The sequence below is a fragment of the Daldinia decipiens genome, assembly GCF_022478715.1.
Source record: "Daldinia decipiens strain CBS 113046 unplaced genomic scaffold F4813scaffold_31, whole genome shotgun sequence".
NCBI classification, from domain to species: Eukaryota; Fungi; Ascomycota; class Sordariomycetes; order Xylariales; family Hypoxylaceae; genus Daldinia; species Daldinia decipiens.
In genome coordinates, this window is record NW_026054574.1 from 355,964 (window position 1) to 372,455 (window position 16,492).

The 16,492-nt window shown below is 48.3% G+C and overlaps 5 protein-coding genes across 5 annotated transcripts; 2 read left to right on the forward strand and 3 right to left on the reverse strand.

Annotated features, from left to right (window-relative positions):
- Positions 1-113: 113 nt before the first annotated feature.
- Positions 114-1,515, reverse strand: F4813DRAFT_185971 (uncharacterized protein). The gene is made up of 2 exons (XM_049239364.1): positions 1,252-1,515; positions 114-1,193 (listed from the first exon to the last, which is right to left on the reverse strand). Exons 1-2 carry the CDS (start codon positions 1,430-1,432, stop codon positions 460-462), a joined length of 915 nt encoding a protein of 304 aa, XP_049097220.1. The 5' UTR covers positions 1,433-1,515; the 3' UTR covers positions 114-459.
- Positions 1,516-1,521: 6 nt separating this feature from the next.
- Positions 1,522-3,471, reverse strand: F4813DRAFT_368236 (phosphatase 2C-like domain-containing protein). Its single transcript, XM_049244284.1, has 3 exons — positions 2,796-3,471; positions 2,050-2,732; positions 1,522-1,991 (listed from the first exon to the last, which is right to left on the reverse strand). The coding sequence occupies exons 1-3, from the start codon at positions 3,248-3,250 to the stop codon at positions 1,933-1,935; spliced, it is 1,197 nt and encodes a 398-aa protein (XP_049097221.1). The 5' UTR covers positions 3,251-3,471; the 3' UTR covers positions 1,522-1,932.
- Positions 3,472-6,765: 3,294 nt separating this feature from the next.
- On the forward strand, positions 6,766-12,158 carry F4813DRAFT_368240 (uncharacterized protein). The gene is made up of 3 exons (XM_049244285.1): positions 6,766-7,952; positions 8,005-8,162; positions 8,242-12,158. Exons 1-3 carry the CDS (start codon positions 7,478-7,480, stop codon positions 11,773-11,775), a joined length of 4,167 nt encoding a protein of 1,388 aa, XP_049097222.1. The 5' UTR covers positions 6,766-7,477; the 3' UTR covers positions 11,776-12,158.
- Positions 12,159-13,029: 871 nt separating this feature from the next.
- Positions 13,030-14,652, forward strand: F4813DRAFT_368259 (SGNH hydrolase). Its single transcript, XM_049244286.1, has 5 exons — positions 13,030-13,255; positions 13,309-13,661; positions 13,806-13,857; positions 13,998-14,186; positions 14,327-14,652. The coding sequence occupies exons 2-5, from the start codon at positions 13,454-13,456 to the stop codon at positions 14,631-14,633; spliced, it is 756 nt and encodes a 251-aa protein (XP_049097223.1). The 5' UTR covers positions 13,030-13,255; positions 13,309-13,453; the 3' UTR covers positions 14,634-14,652.
- Positions 14,313-16,341, reverse strand: F4813DRAFT_186155 (uncharacterized protein). The gene has a single exon (XM_049239365.1). It carries the CDS (start codon positions 16,189-16,191, stop codon positions 14,878-14,880), a length of 1,314 nt encoding a protein of 437 aa, XP_049097224.1. The 5' UTR covers positions 16,192-16,341; the 3' UTR covers positions 14,313-14,877.
- Positions 16,342-16,492: the final 151 nt, after the last annotated feature.

The window sequence follows — 16,492 nt, forward strand, 5'->3', positions numbered from 1 at the left end:
TCAACAATTTTAGCCCCAATGGATGCACGTTAGCTTACATGAAAGTGGAATATACGGATACCCGAGTTAGGCTAGCTTGGTACCCAGAAAGGACCTGGTTTGGTGTCACATGAGGCTGAGCGTGGCCTAACTTACGTGTAAACCCCGTATTAAAAACTCCCCACTATCGGCTTAAGACGGAACATGCATGAGACCCGTCGAGATGCAGTTAGAGATTAAGTTAGAGGTTAGAGATTATTATTCAAGGTACCTCAATTTCTCTTTTATCCTGCCAACTTGATAGTTGATCTATGATGTCCGGATGATATTTCATATGCGGAAGCAAAGTTAAAATCGTGGTATCAAACGCCAGTAAAATACAATATAGAGACAATATAGAGAGTGCAATATCCTCATAATTGCACGTTGAAAACCCACCCGCTCTATGCTAGGTCTGTTTGGATGGATGACTTCCAGCTCTCAATCTTCTGCCTCTACTACATGCGCCTCACCATTACCATTGCCGGACACAGTGTCTATTTCGTCGCTCGTAGAAACACCTTTGCTCTTGTGCTTTCGTATACGCTTCCGCTTCGGTGCTTCTGTCTGATCTGCCTCTGTTATGACTGTTTCCTCGGGTTTTGGTTCTTTCGAATGTTGATTATCCGAGTTTCCAGAAGACTTCGATTTCTTCTTCTTGACGGCTAAGGGATTAGGTTCCTTACGACCCTGAGCCTTGTTTTTCTTCTTTTCTGATTTGTCCGCCCCTGTTGGTCTTGGTACGGCTTGTTTCGCATCTTCCTCTTGATCACTATCGTCTTCTCTCTTTCTTTTGCTGGTAGGTGTCTTGAGCTCTGCCCTGAACTTGCTCTTTTCGTCTTTAGATCTGATCTTCACGCTTACTGTTGCCATTGGCTCCATAATCATGACGGATCTCCTAATAAATATCATTGGCGTCCCTGCTACCTGTCGTAGCCTTGCTCTGACAGCATCATCATTGATGGCGCAGACGTAGCGGTGCTTGTTCACTCCATTGTTTTTCGGATCGACAACAGATTGTAGGCATTCGAGTGTGCTTAGCGGTTCTGGGTACTCGTCAGGATGGTGACCGCATCGTCGTCGTTCGAAATGATTCTTTGCTTGTTCTATGGCTGCTTCTACACCAGGTTCCGATTTCCGTCCATAGAGATGTCGCATTGAACATTGAGTAATCACTACACAGTGCTAGTCAGTAGAGAAGCAAAACGGAGCGATAGTGATATAAGAGCATACTGGGTTTGACTTCACCGTGTAGAGTGTCTTCTAACCGGCGCATCACATCCATCTTGCATTTGTTCGCTTCTGCAATAAAGTCGGCGTCTACAATGACTTGGTACGGTACTCGAAATCCAAAGCTCATGGAGAACTGCTCCATGAGCTTCCGATATTGCTTCGATCGTTTGGCTCGGGGCATTTTGCTTAATTAAAAGATGATGAGTTCGGGTTATGAGATCGTGAACATCTCGATTTCAAAATTATTGGACTTCGAATTCTGCATCGTAGATAAAGATAAAGATAAGACTTTTAGCATTCTTATCGCCAACTTAAAACTGTGGAGAGCATCTAAGTACCTACTAAGACACCCCGCTACCTAATAATTGATTTGAAGATCCATAGGGACATTTATTTTAGGTACCTAGGTACATGACGTCCTGGCCGTCAACTGAACCTGCTGATGGACGACCACCAACGCCGTGCTGATATCGCAAACCCAAACGCATCTAGTGTAAATTATCTATAATCCCATATCTAATCGTCTAGGTGACAACCAGATCAATTAATGTCGATAGGTACTACCCCGATACTTTGTATGGCTGGAGATAGTCAGAGTTAACCCCCAACGCTCATAGTACCACAGCGGTAGTATGTATGCCTTATACATGAATGTATTAGTTATATTATATATTAGGGGTGTCATGATGCCATGTTTCGCTGACACAATGCTGCTACAACGCTAATATCGTCAGGTTTTCCTATGTCTATTAGCATATATAATCTAGTAAAGATGGTTGATACTCATGCTACACTCACCTCCTGCACTAGCTAGCCCTTCCTCGATGGCATGTTCCATGAAGGGACTTTCTGCAAATGGGTCTAACGCAATTTCTTTTGCAGCATTAACGAGCTCTTGGGCGACGAATGTCATGCCGCCACCTGCGCCATCTATACGGGGGCCGCTAGCTTGGCCCCCTTCTCCTGCCTCCCAGCGCTTGACGCTCTGAGACACGTTCTCGACAATTTCATGCGACCAGAGATTGTCAATAACGCCGTCCGTCATAGCTAATACGACGTCGCCTTCGATAATATCCACCATATCTACAATGGCGTTGTTGTTTGGAGTGTCTGGGCTATTTGTTCCGAGCTGTCTCGGGCAGTCGAACCAATGCCATTGCTCTGTCGATTTGTATACGATTTCCCGACTTTTCGGCCGTACTACCATAACTTGTGAATCGCCAAGATTTGTTACATATAAAAGTGGTGATACGGACGATGCTGAGTTACTGCTGTCAGCCTTGTAGAAGAGCTGAGCCCCGGCCGCCGTGGTGGTTCCTAAACAATCATTGGGCCCCGAAGTGGCTTCGATTGTCCGCTCATATGCCTGCTGCAGATAATGCATAGGGTCTGGGCGGTATGATTGGTCGGGGGATCGTGGTTTTGCGATATCTTCTTCTATTGCCGCCACCCAGAAGTGCAATATTAATCTCGACCATAAGCTGTAACCATTGTTAATTGCGGACTGTCATTTATAAGGCTTATACGACCGTGGGACAAGTTACCCTGCATGGCCTCTCGGCCGAGCTGACCAGGCGCCAACCCCATCGTTGGCGCAAATGAAGTGGTCACTAGCATAAACTGCATCATCGCCGTTTGTCCATCCGCGGATGACCTGGCCGTCTACGAAGGCTCGCTTATCACGACTCTGGTGGTGAGTACTAAGGGGGTCCGAAAATGAGCCCGACGGAGGGGAGAGGAATGGTGGGGGAAACGGTCTCGGAGCGCGTTTCGCGAATAGCGCAAATCCGGCCTCGAAGCGAAAAGGCAAGTTTAACTCGGAGTCAGGAAGAGGCGTCGTGATGCTACCGGATGTCTCGGTGGCTGCAGAAGAGTGGCTTTTACCGCCTGCGAAATGTTTGGGACGCTGATGCCATCGTGTTAATCGGACAGAAGACAATGTCCGTCGCGTTGGACCAGGATAAGAGGCCAACAGAAAAGAGGGAGCCAACCTTCTCATGCCCACGAACGAGGTCTAGCTTTAGACCTTGAGGGCGCTTAGGTTGGCAGCCAAAAGAGTGATTTAATTGATAGATACCTAGGTAGGTTAGGTAAGTAGGTAGGTACCACGTATAAACACGCGCTATTCTATTAAACGTCGACCACGTCTTGATAAGGAAGTTTAGCTTTGCTTATCGTAAAGTGCATTTTTTGCGCGAGGATTTAATAGGTCTAGGTACCTAGGTTAACCTAGTACCTAAATCCGAAATCCGTTGCTTTTATTATGTACATAGAATTACGATGACATCACTTTCGATTACGCAAAAGATGAATTTATTGCATTCACTAACTACATGATGTAGTTCACTAGTTACATGTAATTATCTTATTGCAATTACTTACTGGTGTAGCCCTTGGATCGAGTCGCAACCCTAAGATGACCTGAGGTGCGTACCTAGGTAGATATTAAGAGGTATTTAAAATATCTTATGAAATAAATGGAGTATTGAATGTATTGAACAAGTCTAAACTGATATTTCGTATCTGTGATAGTTACATATAATATGCCCATTTGCTACAAGCCTGGCTTTGCATTTATGGTCTCGGCAGATAGAGGGGTGGAAACTGCAGATCTTGTTCAATAAAACTGATAGATTGCCAGGTAGGTTAGCGATCATGGTCTGATCGTTTACTCAGTCCAGAGGAGTGTTTCTAATTTGTTAAAGTCAAGAGTAATTATATTTATATTCTATTAGCATTGGACGTTTGCTTTGCTTCTAGTTCCGCACTAGAGTTTAGTTCTGCTTCTAACAAATGCACTAGCTAACCTAGTAGCTACCTATGACGTAGAAATTTGTTCTAATGGGAATTATTAGTATACCTTTTGCTGTTGTACTACTTGCTTGTCACCATTGAGGTCCTTTCATGCATTCAGCTGTCAAGCCGTTGACTCATCATGTTTGAAATTTCCGGCTTTATGAATGGAAAGGATCGAGAAGGGTTGCTCAAAAGAAAAAAAACGCGTGTCATCGGTGGCTTAGGTACATGAGGCCACTCGCCTAGCAGCCAACGAATGAATACGAATGAATACATAGGCGTGGAAGCAGACGATGCTGTGCCCACCACTCTATTCCGGGGAAATGGACGCCTACACAAGCTAAATCTCGGCGGTCGAAATAAAGGTCGACAGAACTTGGGGTCCCCTGTGATCTGTCACTAGGGTATCTGCGTTGTTAGATGAAAAGCAGCTATGTAGCTGTACGCGGTATTTCGGCGGCGCAGTACGATTTCGACAACATAGATTGAACTTGCTCGAAACTTCCTTGTTAGATGAAACGATGAACTTTTTCGGAGGCATACCTACTCCGTATATTATACGCCCGCAGAGTGAGAGTCATACTCGCATGTCAGAACTTCACCTTGTGGAGCGAAGGCTGAGTGTCTCGGCTGGATGAAAGGATGGTAACCAAGCGCTTGGTTGTCAGCTGCTGTACCTAAGGCACGTTTCGTGACTGGCTCTGTCTTGCAAAGTCGAACCGCTGCGATACAACTTAGGCGCGTGCGGATCCTAAATTGGCCAAGGCTATGGATTTTCTCCTGCTTTCTGCTTTTATGCCACGTCAGGTCCACCGAGACACACATAGCCCATCCTTGGGCTGGGTTGACTGAGCTTTGGATCCGAAAAATAAGGAATAAGGGAAAATTTAGAGGCTGGTCATACATACGCATCCACATATGGATAGTGGAAGTACCCGTCTCACCCGACGCCCCTTTCTATCCAATCGTTTTCGTCGGTAGGGACCATGGTAGCGTGGTTCCTTTAATACCCGGTTACTACATACTTGCTGAAGACTATGGATATCGGCAAAGCTATGTATGCCATGATGGAATTCAAGGATGCCTCTTATGATCTTTGTGATCTTGGGCTCTAAATCAGGCTAGACGTACATAGGACCCGGCATTCATCTCAAGAACAGGGGGCATCAGGTCGGCTATCGTCAGCAATTATTGTTAGCAAGCTGCTTGCTGCAAACTGGCGGATTGATCTACACATCCATGTCTAGCGTACATATACAATACACCATAGTACGACCCCAAGGGACGTATTTACGTATGTATGCATATACGCTGACGCCTTGCAAGTTGCAACCAAGACTGTTGCTCATATGTATGTGTATATTAGAATAGATAATAGTCTATGGTAGCTTTGCAGTAGCTGGTAGGCTAAGCTATATTTGTAGCCGCTAGAATACGACACGGTATCTCCGAACCAGAGCGAGAGTACCTACATACCCCCATTAGAGACGGGAGTACCCATTAATATGAAGTTACTATTACCTACTGCCTACCAGTTGCCAGCCATCGTTAACGAGTAGGTACACTGCCATCTTTTCGGACTGACGTATGCCCCTGCTCTGTCATCCTTTTTTGTCATCAGCTTTTTTTCTTCCATGTTAACATACCACCTTGTTATTGTGTATGCAGATACCTGATACGAACCTACCTAATGTACCTAAGCTTGTTTCTTTTCTTCAGCAGTAAACTCGCCCGATCCGTCTACATGCTCGTTTGCATCTTGTTGTCTAAAACAACCCTTGGTTTCTGTTGCTGTTCATCAAATTCCGAAGACCAAAAGATCGAAAGACGAACGCTCAGCTCCAGATATAGGATGATATAGGATCTAGACAAGCGCGCATATCGACTCTTGCTGGGATAATTATATCAAACTGTCCGGCGCTTCCGTATTTCGGAAACAACTCGGTAGACGGCGGCAGGCAACTTATACTAACCCTTAACCTAGGTCCTTTAATAAAGCTTTGCAATTACACTTGAGCCTGGATTCGCCTTTCTCTTCACTAAACAAGATAGAACTTATCTAGAGAAGCACCATATGAAAGACAAGGCCGGGCCGCCCTGATTTTTGTTACAGCATAACGACTCGTACATCATATACGGGGATCCGAGACTGTACCCTCCCCTCGCATTCCACAAATTCGTATCGCGTGGAGACACTTAAGAACCCGAGCTACAAAACCAGCGTTCCCGCCCACCTATTACGAGACAGTTTGGAATTCGATTATTTTTTGGGTTTTCGGTCATTTGCATCTTCGACTATAGTCTAGATTTATTTTTTCCCCTTACAGCTTTTCGATCTTCGCGCGACAGACCGTAATACTTACATGCCATTTTAAGTACCTTGAATAGCATCTTCCTAATACCGATAAACCGACTCGGCACTAATTCGACGTTATCCTCCGACTCGTCCCTTTGTGGGTCATCCTTGTCCTTCATCTCCAGGTAGTCGAAAGGGAGAACAAACTCGTCTGATGGAATAGGATTTTGTTGAGTTATCCTATTTGCTTTGGAGCTGCTGGGTTTCTTTAGCTGGGGATTAAGATGGCTCGGAATCGCGGTTAGTATATTCTTCCTTTTTTTTCTTCTTCTTATCTTTCGTCTTCCTTTTTCTTGTCGTTTGATCAGAATCAGGTAATACCTCCCCAATCCTCCAAGTTGCATTGTGAGGCACCATCCATCCATCCATCCATCCATCCATCCATCTATCCATCAATCCATCATACATCATACCTTGCACAAGCATATCTATGTTAAACACACCTACATGTACACCATGTATGACGCCTATTTCCACACCCTTATACGTACATCCGACAAGTCGTCGAGATGTTAGTTAGTGGTAATAGATCGAGCGTCAATCATCACATTCCCATCATTCCCATGCCACGACAAAGAAAACACCCTGTTCCCTGGACCCGGCTATTGCACACCGAAAGTTGGTGCCGTATTCCCGGGTCTCCATCTAGCATAGGCTGTCATACTATGTACAATAATTCACATTTTTACTTTGCATGGTCTTGGGTCTCTTGGGTCTCTTGGGTCTATCCACTCATCCACTTATTATCCTTACATACAGCTGCATACAAGCTGATGCGTGGTTGCTGTGAATGCGATCAAGCTTTAAATCTTTTACGATTTAAAGTTGACAAGTTGCGCACAACGCTATTCTTTTTATATTGTTATATTCAATTCGATTCAATTCACTTAATTTTAGGTCCCCGCCATATGCATACATCTTTTTATCCTAGGTAGTTACCTAGTTACCTATCATTATCTTTTGATTGTCCCACTATTTCCTTTTCACTCTTCACAACCCATGCATTAAAACCATTAAAACCATTAAACCTGTTTATGCTAACTAGTCCCTTCTAAACTTTAAGTGCTCTCGTTTATGTCCCAGTTCTCCGGCTCTCACCATTTTCAGCACAACGGTGACCCGAAAAACGTACATAGCGTCTCTCCCACACCTTTGTCGTCACCTCCGAACGACCAGGCCCCCACATCCAACGGCAAGTTGAATTCGGCCCCTACCAATAATAAAAGCCACCATACCATCAACGTTGGTAGTTTCCGCACACGAACTCGGGCTCGCGCTGTTTCGACGCCTATTCCAACATCTCCCGCCCGGGTTAACCATGATAGCTCCCTTCTAGATATAACTCCTATATCAAGTGAGACGCATCGCAGAACCACAAGTCGAACTTCCTCTAGGCCGTTGTCTATGGTGCAAACCTACCAACCGCCCCTCATGGATGTCAACGAAGATACGATTCCCGAACTCCAGCCTATATTTACCTTCCTCAATAGTCATGCGAATAAGCTGTACCAAGAGGGCTATTTCCTAAAGCTTGACGATCAGAATACTCGTGAGTTCGCATTATGGTCAATTGAACTCTTCAGGACTCTAACAGCCTTCAGAGGGTAAACTGAACTCCGATCGCACCTGGACAGAATGCTTTGCACAGTTGGTGGGAACTGTGTTATCCTTGTGGGATGCGGCTGAATTGGATGCTGCGGGGGAGGATGGGGAGGTTCTGCCAAAGTTCTTAAACTTGACGGATGCTTCCATTAAGATGGTATGAACACTAGCTGATCGAAAAGAAACATACAGGACCATAGTTTTCGAGACGGAATTGTGAGCTAACACATACCCAGATCGAATCCCTGCCTACAAGGTCGAATGATGAGCAGCCGTTGCAAAATATCCTCAGTATATCGACAGCAGGACGGAACCGTTATCTTTTACATTTCAACTCCCGGCAATCCCTCATACAATGGACTGCTGGTATCAGACTTGCCATGTTCGAGCATTCGACTCTCCAAGAAGCCTATACAGGGGCATTAATCGCGGGCAAGGGCAAGACACTGAACAATATTGGCGTCATTATGGAAAGAGCACGTACGCCAATGGATCAATGGGTCAGGGTCCGATTTGGAGCTGGCGTGCCATGGAGACGCTGCTGGTGTGTTATTTCGCCACCAGACGAGAAGGAATTTATAAAAGCTCAGAAAGAACATAAGAAAAAGTCCCCATATGATCGGCATACTCCACTACTCAAGGGAGATATAAAATTTTATGATAGCAGGAAAGACGGGAAGAAGCACAAGAAAATGCTACCCATAGCGACCATCAGCGACGCCTATTCAGCGTATGCCCTATATCCCCAAGCTAAGTCGCTGATTGATGCTTCGACGCTGGTCAAGATCGAAGGAAATATCACTATTCACACGGACCCGCCTACTGAGAGTGAAGGTTTCGTGTTTATTATGCCCGAAGTGCATCCGGCGGTCAGCGGCTTCGAAATGATGCTTAGATTTTTGTTTCCTACCTGGGACACATTCGGCCTCTATGGCCGCCCTGGGAGATTGGTTGCGAGCGTCCTCGATTCGAGGTCCCTTATGTTCGCCATGCCGAAGCACAAGCGCTATGGCTACTTAGAATTAATGGATGTGTCAGGACTAATCTTAACTGAAGGTAGTTCAAGCTGGAACGAACGAGAATGGAGGAAGAAGCTCAAGGAGCTAACTGGCACCCGAATGAATAGCGCAGATGATGGAGCAAGCTCGAGTTCCAGTTCGGGACAGGCCAACGGCCATAGCAAGCGCCTTAGTTTTGGCCCCTCCGCTGGAGGTTCTGCGAAGCCTCGTGTTGGTTTTGCTGACGAAGCCCCCCCTGCCGTTCGTACATCTCGATCCATGTCGCTCGGTAGTCAACCTCCCCCCAAAAACGATCCGGCCCCTCCTATTCCCGATCCCTCTGCAGTGATCGGAGATAAGTCCGGCCATGCTCGCAATGTGTCAGACTCTAGTATCCCTGGCTCTATGCCTCCTCAGCCGCCCTCTTATCAGGATAGCCCCTATGCGTCGAGCCCAGCCTCATCCATGAGAGGCCCTAATGCAGGACGCGCGTTCATAAACGATTTAGCAGCGACTCCGGAGCGTATGAGTTCCGACGAAGATCGAGCGGACCTTCCGATCCGCGATTTCGAAGGAATGCGGAGGATGCCAACCCCGGAGCCAGTATCCCAACCCCCTAGTTTCTCCCACGCACCTGGTCATGTCCCTACGACCCGTCCTTACCACTCACCCGAGATGCGTCGCGCTAATAGCCGCTTATCCATGACTACCCTTGCGCAGCTTGCAACAGCTGGCGGGGTTCCCGTAGGCGAGGACTTACGAGACAATGAAAGGAGCAACGAGGAACGCCGTGGACCACCTTCACGGGGATCTGACCAACGTGGTCAACAACTTCCGGTACATGCACACGCTAACAACGCTGGGATATCTGCTAATGCCGGATCTCGTGAAGTTTTAAGGGAAAACCAGCCACAGTCTCCTGGGCTGCCGCCGCCGCAAATGGACCCATCCGGAATGAGATCGAGATCGCCGCTAAACCAAACTATGAGTCCTCCACCCCCTGGCCCGCGAGGTCCCAGCCCAGGTCCCGGTAACCGGCCAAAAACACCCAACTCTCGACCCGGTACTGCGTCTGGTAATCGACCTCCACAACCCGGATATGGCCCGCCGCCAGGTAATATGACTCCAGGTCAACGAGGACCACCTTATGGTATGGCTCCCCCCGGAAGAGGTCGCGGCCGTCCCCCGCCGAATATGGCTCCGGGGCGAGGCCGACCAAACTACCCACCCCAGGAGAACATGTACCGCGGCTATCCACCGCAAGGCCCACCAGGCCCTGATGGGCCGAGATCTCCAGCTAACCGCCAGCCTTTATCTCCGCTAAACACTTCCCCCCCTATTCACAGAAAACCACTCCCAGCTCGTAGCGACAGTCTACAACACCGACATGTTTACGACGATGTAACACCGCAGTCCCCATCTACAAGTAGTGGAAGTTTGACGGGCAATCGCATCGATGCGGCTGGACTAGGCCAGGTCCGTCCTCTTAATACGACACCCCGAGCCCCTCCAAATGTTGGCGTACATCGCGTTGATACTAGCAAAAGCCAATCGAGTAGCCGATATGATGATTCGGCATCTACCGACAGCCCCGACTACGCTAGTTCTCGTCCTTCGACGGATACAGCAACCTCAAGCGACCGGGAGCGGCCACGAGCAGGTGTCCTCCGAACAATTGGGAACACAGATGATTCTCCAGTACAAACCCACGGCGCGACTTTTGATATTCCGGACATAAATTTTGGTCCGACTTTGAATTATGGAACAGCACCTGTCGCGAAGACACCAACACCTAGCAACCCACAGCCGAGGTCATTCTCACCCGGACCTCGCTCTAATTCACCGGCTCACGTACCTCCACGTAGATCACCTGGAGCTGAGATGGGACATAACCGTCAAGAGTCAGAGGATACATTGCGACGTAGCATGATCTGGCAACCTGCAACTCCTGGGTCTGGCCCCGCGGGACAGGGCTTGTCACCCGAAGAGTTCGTCCAGAAACGAGCAGTTGCTGCTGCAGTTACGCCGCAATATGTACATCAGAGGCATTCGTCGGGGATGAGTCTTGGGGGTTTGAGAGCGGGTACGCCAACGCCCCCATTAAACCGCAGTCAAGGCTCGGATTATATTGGTACGCACTCTCGAAGTAATTCGCAAGATCTCTTGCAGCGTCCAAGTTCTCGGGGGCCGAACGAGCTACTCCAACGCCCCGGGTCTAGAGGTGCCGGTGCCGTTCTTGGTGGACAAGGAGTCAGCGACTCACACCTGTCAGCTCGGGAGCAAGAACATGTTGCGCGTGTGACAGGCTCTCCTTTAATTAACATGGCAGGTAATAAGAATGCACCACAAACCAGTGGAGGTCTAGTAGGTGCAATTGAGGCAAGAGAGCGAGAAAAACAACAAATGAAACAGGGTTGGAGTAGTCAGGCTGCGCAGTACGCAATTAATCAGCGTCAGCAACAGCAAGCGTTTCAACAATATCAACAACGTACACCATCGCCCAGTATGCCACCGCCTGCTGGAATGTACTCTAATATGGGTCGCGGTAACGTACCTCAGACTCCTGGCTACGGTGGCTTTGGAGGTCCAATGTCTTACGAGCAAGAAGGCGGCTGGTCGTCGCCTGGGCCGGGGTTTAGGTCTCCACCCCCTGGGAACTTCGATCCTCGCGTAAACCAGCAGGGCATGCAACCATACGCCCAATTTCCAGCACAGAGTCCACCGACTGGCGGACGAGGACAAAATCCTCCTTACCACGGACACGCATTTTAATCGATATATGACACAACATTAAAACGCACCGGATAGCATTATAGGACGCGTTCACTAATTCCTTGACTTGAAGATTCTTTACGTTGAAATATTTACAAGAATGGATGTTCTTCAAAGCGCAAGCGATTACTCATCAGTATTTTTTTTCCTTTTACTCAATCGGGTTGGCAATTGGCGAGTCATATGGTAGAAAGGCATAGCATAGTCCCCGGTGCTCATTTGTTATTATGTAAATATTTTGGTCCTTTCGAACTCTTGTCTTATCTCCAAGAGGAGGAGGTTATTGCATCTTCAGCATCAAATGGATTACTGAAGCTATCGGAGTATGGTTATTCGTAACGTATATGAATGATACTTAATAGTACACTCCGTTACCAGCTGATTATTTGACTTGACTGTGAATTCACTCTGATTTCTTACTCCTTTGTATCACTGCTCTTCAAACTGTTGGCAGCTTGGAGACTGACTTATTACTTCGCTCGTAAACGCCGCCTATCTACAAATGCGTAGATTAAAGATATGCCAACGCCATTTTCTAACAAATACCCTTAATCGCGTCCCAGACTGCATCCGATTCTGCCACTCGGGGAAGCTTTGTCTAACCGCCGTAAATAAGATAGTCTCAACTCTACTAGTATTATAAGCTGCTTGTGGGCCTTTTCCCATTCAACTTTTACGACTAGTCGAATAGAAGTACAGTTCGTAATTCTGTAGGTTTGCGTAGGGTGGAATTCTGGATAAGAACCTGTGCTAGATAGGTCCTTTATGTATATCCAAACTATTTTTATATGCATCTACTGAGGCCTCTTTTATTAACGATGCATATAAAGCTTAGAAAATAATACAATAAACACCAATCAATTAATAGAACTACTAACGCGTAACTCCATGTACAGATAGCTACCTAGGTACCTACCTACCTATGCATACACTTCATCACGTGAGGATACATTATGCCGGCAGAACACCTCAGTGGTCAGTTCGGGGAATCATTCTAACTACATGCCTCTTGCGGTGACATTACCTCAGGCCTTTCCCCTTGAACCTCACGGGCAAGGAACGAGCGGAAAACAAGATTCAACAAGGTTAAGGTTAGCGATGGATGAGACATGCGGAATAATAAGGGTTCAATCACCTGCTAAGGGTCTCGGATTTTAGCTTCGCAGGGCTGGCGGTCTGCAGGCATGACCCCGGCTCTGCCCCACATGGCTCCGAAGCTTATCGCAGCTGCCGACCATACCTAAGGGAGGGGCAGCTGCCTGACGCAACATGTCGCATTACCAAACATTGAAACCTTTAGACTCATTCCACGTGCTTTCCATATTTCAGCCTTGCTCATGCCTCCTGGTTCACGGGTTACTTTGCCATCTTAAACTTGTTGACTCGGGTTCAACAAGGACTGCCTTTTTTTTTTTTTTTTCTTATTCTACTAACTAATTTCTTTTACATCTGCCGAACTGTTCGTATACCTTTATTCTAGGTACCATACACCTGCCTAACCTAGTACCTATTCGTGGATGTGTTGACGTTTAGATTGGGTCTCTTTTATCCACTGCTCCGGTTCAACCTCGTGACCATAACATTCATATACTCTCGACCATCCCATCCATTTCAAAAATCGAGTTCCTCCCTCGGTTCGGTTATCCGCCTCGGGTAACCTGGATACTCTGTTGGCCAAATGCCTAGGAGGACGCTGCGTATTCTCTGCTTCGGCAACTCGCTGACGTCTGGGTTCCCGGTGGGCACGCCGTACGCGGAGAAACTTAGCGAGAAGCTCGAGGAAGCGCTTCTAGGTCACGGCTATGGCGAGATTCAGTATAAGGTTGAAGGCGTACCGGGCGACTTGGTGACGCGGGGTTCGTTTCTCGATCGAATGCGGGATTCATGTGAGTACTTCTACTGAAGGTCGTTTTCTACGAAATACACTCTGCTCATTTCGATATCTCATATATCAGTCACACTATTCATTCAAATTAGTCACTTTCCAATAATAAAAGCAACCTAGCGGACTAGCTGACTTATTCTATTAGGGAAAAGCAGATCGGAATTTTATGATTGGACTATCGTATTAGGTGGAACGAAGTAGGTTATCTTCCTCTAGCTCACTTCCTTTCAAACTACGTATTCATCTTCATCTGTATCCCTTAGACGTGAAACAAGCTCTGTCATTCAAACACTCGCCTAGAGCTCTTAAGCTAACCTTAGCTTTTACTCGTATATAGCGATCTTGGCTGGGGATGTGCGGTTGAGGATATCGTCGCTGGCTTGAAGCGAACCTGGGATATACCACTCCTGAAGGGTAGCAAGGTGCTCGCCTTGACGATACCAGACACCAGAGCCCGATATAAGGACGTTAAGGAACGACGCGACGAGTTAAATAACGCCATTAAGGAATACAGGAAGCCAAATTTGTAAGTAATACAGCTTTCCTCTAATATCATGTATGAGATGCGATACCTCCGCACTGCTATCGCCGGGATAGGGGGCTTCCTAGCTTCCACCGGTTCCTAAACCGACGCAAGATGTTATATATTAACATTACATGTTATAGCTTTTATTTTGACTTACACAACGCCATACCATACCACAATATGGAACCCTCAGATAGGCCCAAGTACTGGCAGATGGACGGCGTGCACCTGACAGAAGCCGGCTACAACCTGATGGGGGAGAAAATCGCCGCAGAACTTATCAAGCTTATAAGACTTGCGGAAGCTCAAGACACGGATATTAGTAGTATCGTAACGGACGCGCGGCAGAGGCAAGCCATCGAGGACCTTATATACGAGGAAGAGAGAGGGAACCCGAGACTACTTAGCCAAGGTTACATTGTAGTGCGAAGGACAGATCTAGACTAGATCAATAGATTAAGAAGCTTTATCTTCATTTCATTCATTCGTCCTAACACTCTATTTCGTAGGGAGTGATATTCTCGTCAGAATCCCTGTACCATTTACAACGTGTCTGTCCTTGACGCCGTATCTATGCATTTAGTCATTATCCGGCAACGCCATACTCGTAACCTAAGAATTCCCTCCAATGCTTCGTTTCCCTTTTCTTTTCTCCTCTTGTTTGCGATTTGGCCTACCCTTTATACTTCTATCATACTACTAGATTCGCCGCGACGAATTCCGGAAACTCGCGTTGCAGCGCGTTGGTCACGTTTTCGACCTCTTCGGCCAGGCTCTGAACGTTGGCATCCCATCGGCGCATCTCCTTCCCTACGGTTACTTCGGCGCGGCCGCTACCCTTCTCGCCTGAAGCTTCACCACGCTCGAACCAGATTATTCTTTCCATCTGGTCGATTCGGCCCACGAGGCGGCCCTGCTCTATCATCTTGGCAGTCGTGTCCTCGGCACGGTCGGCATCTAGTCCTAGCAGCTCGCCTAGCGCGTCGAAGCCGATATTGCTGTATAGTCGGGATACACCCAGTAGGTTGTGCTCTACAACGGCACGAGCCAGCACCGTTGACCCGTCTGCCGTGGTCGCTAACTGGTGGGGTGCAAGGCCCTCGGCGAACTTCTGCACCTCGCTCGCTGCCAGCAGTCGGTCGAAGAACATCTTCTCCAGCATGCCGAACTCGGGCAGATTCGGCGAGCGCTCGTCCTTGAACAGCCGTCCCAGAGCGCGGCTGCGCAGGGGGCCCGCGGGGGCTAGGATGGCGCATTTCACGGCCATGCTAAGAGTGTGCAGACGCTCGTCCTCGGAAATGGCGGGTGATAGGCTTATCTCGTGGTAGGCCTGGCTGGCGGGCAGGAACTCGCGCTTGGCATCCTGGATGCGGGCCTGGGAGAGCCGGAAATGTAGGTTGGGGGTCGGGTCGGTGGCCTGGTAGATGACGTTCTTGAGCTTGTTGAGGTAGGTCTCGGCGGCGGTGGTGTCGTCGACTTCGAGGTAGTTGCGCACGATGCGGACCCAGACGCGCACGCGGTCTTCGGGCGACACCCGGCGCTGGGAGCTGTCGAGGGGGATCTCGGAGAGCGCGCGGGCGGCTGCCACGTTGTCTTCCCTGATCTCGTAGCCGTCGGCGGCGAGCTCGAGCAGGGCCGCGACTTGGTCGGCGAAGGTACCCGACGTAGTTGCCGACGTCGCGGTGGATACCGACGCGGAAGCCTGGCCGCTAGCGGCGGACAGGGTCTCGAGGGCGTGGTTGGCGATGTCGACCCATAGGTCTGCGTTGTTGAATTCTCGCGCGGCGGCGATGAACGAGTTGAGGAGAGAGCGCTGGGCGACGACGCCGAGCTGCGAGGAGATGGGGCTGTTGGCGATGGCTTCTATGGCGGCCTTGAAGTCGTTTGCTGCAGTTTGCGGCGTGGATATGGATTGGAAGTTGGCGAGGAGGCTTTCGAAGGCTGCTGCTGGGTCTGGGGACGACTGTACCTGGGCGAGTGCCTCGGTGACTTTTGGGCTTGCCATGGTCGGCTGTGTTTCCGTTTAGTAAGACTAGATGTGTGAGACTAGATGTGAAGATGTGAAGATGTGAAGGTGGAGCGGGTATCACGTCGAGGAGGAAATTAAAACGAGACTGGAAGTTGGGATTGTAAGCTGGAAGGTGGAGGGTGGAAGGTGGAAGGTGGGGCGTGCAGTTGTTAGTTGGTACCTAGGTACAATACAATACATATCTGCTGCTTGCTGGTGAACGTGGGGAAGCTTGGGCTGTTGTTGGTGGGGTATAGCAGCCCGGGGGAGATATCTTCTATAGCTCTTTGTTGAATAA

Coding starts and splice junctions, on each gene's coding strand:
- F4813DRAFT_185971 (XM_049239364.1), bottom strand. CDS start 1,432: ATGCCCCGAGCCAAACGATCGAAGCAATATCGGAAGCTCATGGAGCAG. Junction 1,194..1,251: donor ACACGGTGAAGTCAAACCCA/GTATGCTCTTAT, acceptor AGCACTGTGTAG/TGATTACTCAATGTTCAATG.
- F4813DRAFT_368236 (XM_049244284.1), bottom strand. CDS start 3,250: ATGAGAAGGTTGGCTCCCTCTTTTCTGTTGGCCTCTTATCCTGGTCCA. Junction 2,733..2,795: donor CGGCCGAGAGGCCATGCAGG/GTAACTTGTCCC, acceptor CAATGGTTACAG/CTTATGGTCGAGATTAATAT. Junction 1,992..2,049: donor AGGGCTAGCTAGTGCAGGAG/GTGAGTGTAGCA, acceptor TAATAGACATAG/GAAAACCTGACGATATTAGC.
- F4813DRAFT_368240 (XM_049244285.1), top strand. CDS start 7,478: ATGTCCCAGTTCTCCGGCTCTCACCATTTTCAGCACAACGGTGACCCG. Junction 7,953..8,004: donor GCTTGACGATCAGAATACTC/GTGAGTTCGCAT, acceptor AACAGCCTTCAG/AGGGTAAACTGAACTCCGAT. Junction 8,163..8,241: donor CGGATGCTTCCATTAAGATG/GTATGAACACTA, acceptor ACACATACCCAG/ATCGAATCCCTGCCTACAAG.
- F4813DRAFT_368259 (XM_049244286.1), top strand. CDS start 13,454: ATGCCTAGGAGGACGCTGCGTATTCTCTGCTTCGGCAACTCGCTGACG. Junction 13,662..13,805: donor CGATCGAATGCGGGATTCAT/GTGAGTACTTCT, acceptor TTATTCTATTAG/GGAAAAGCAGATCGGAATTT. Junction 14,187..14,326: donor GAATACAGGAAGCCAAATTT/GTAAGTAATACA, acceptor TACATGTTATAG/CTTTTATTTTGACTTACACA.
- F4813DRAFT_186155 (XM_049239365.1), bottom strand. CDS start 16,191: ATGGCAAGCCCAAAAGTCACCGAGGCACTCGCCCAGGTACAGTCGTCC.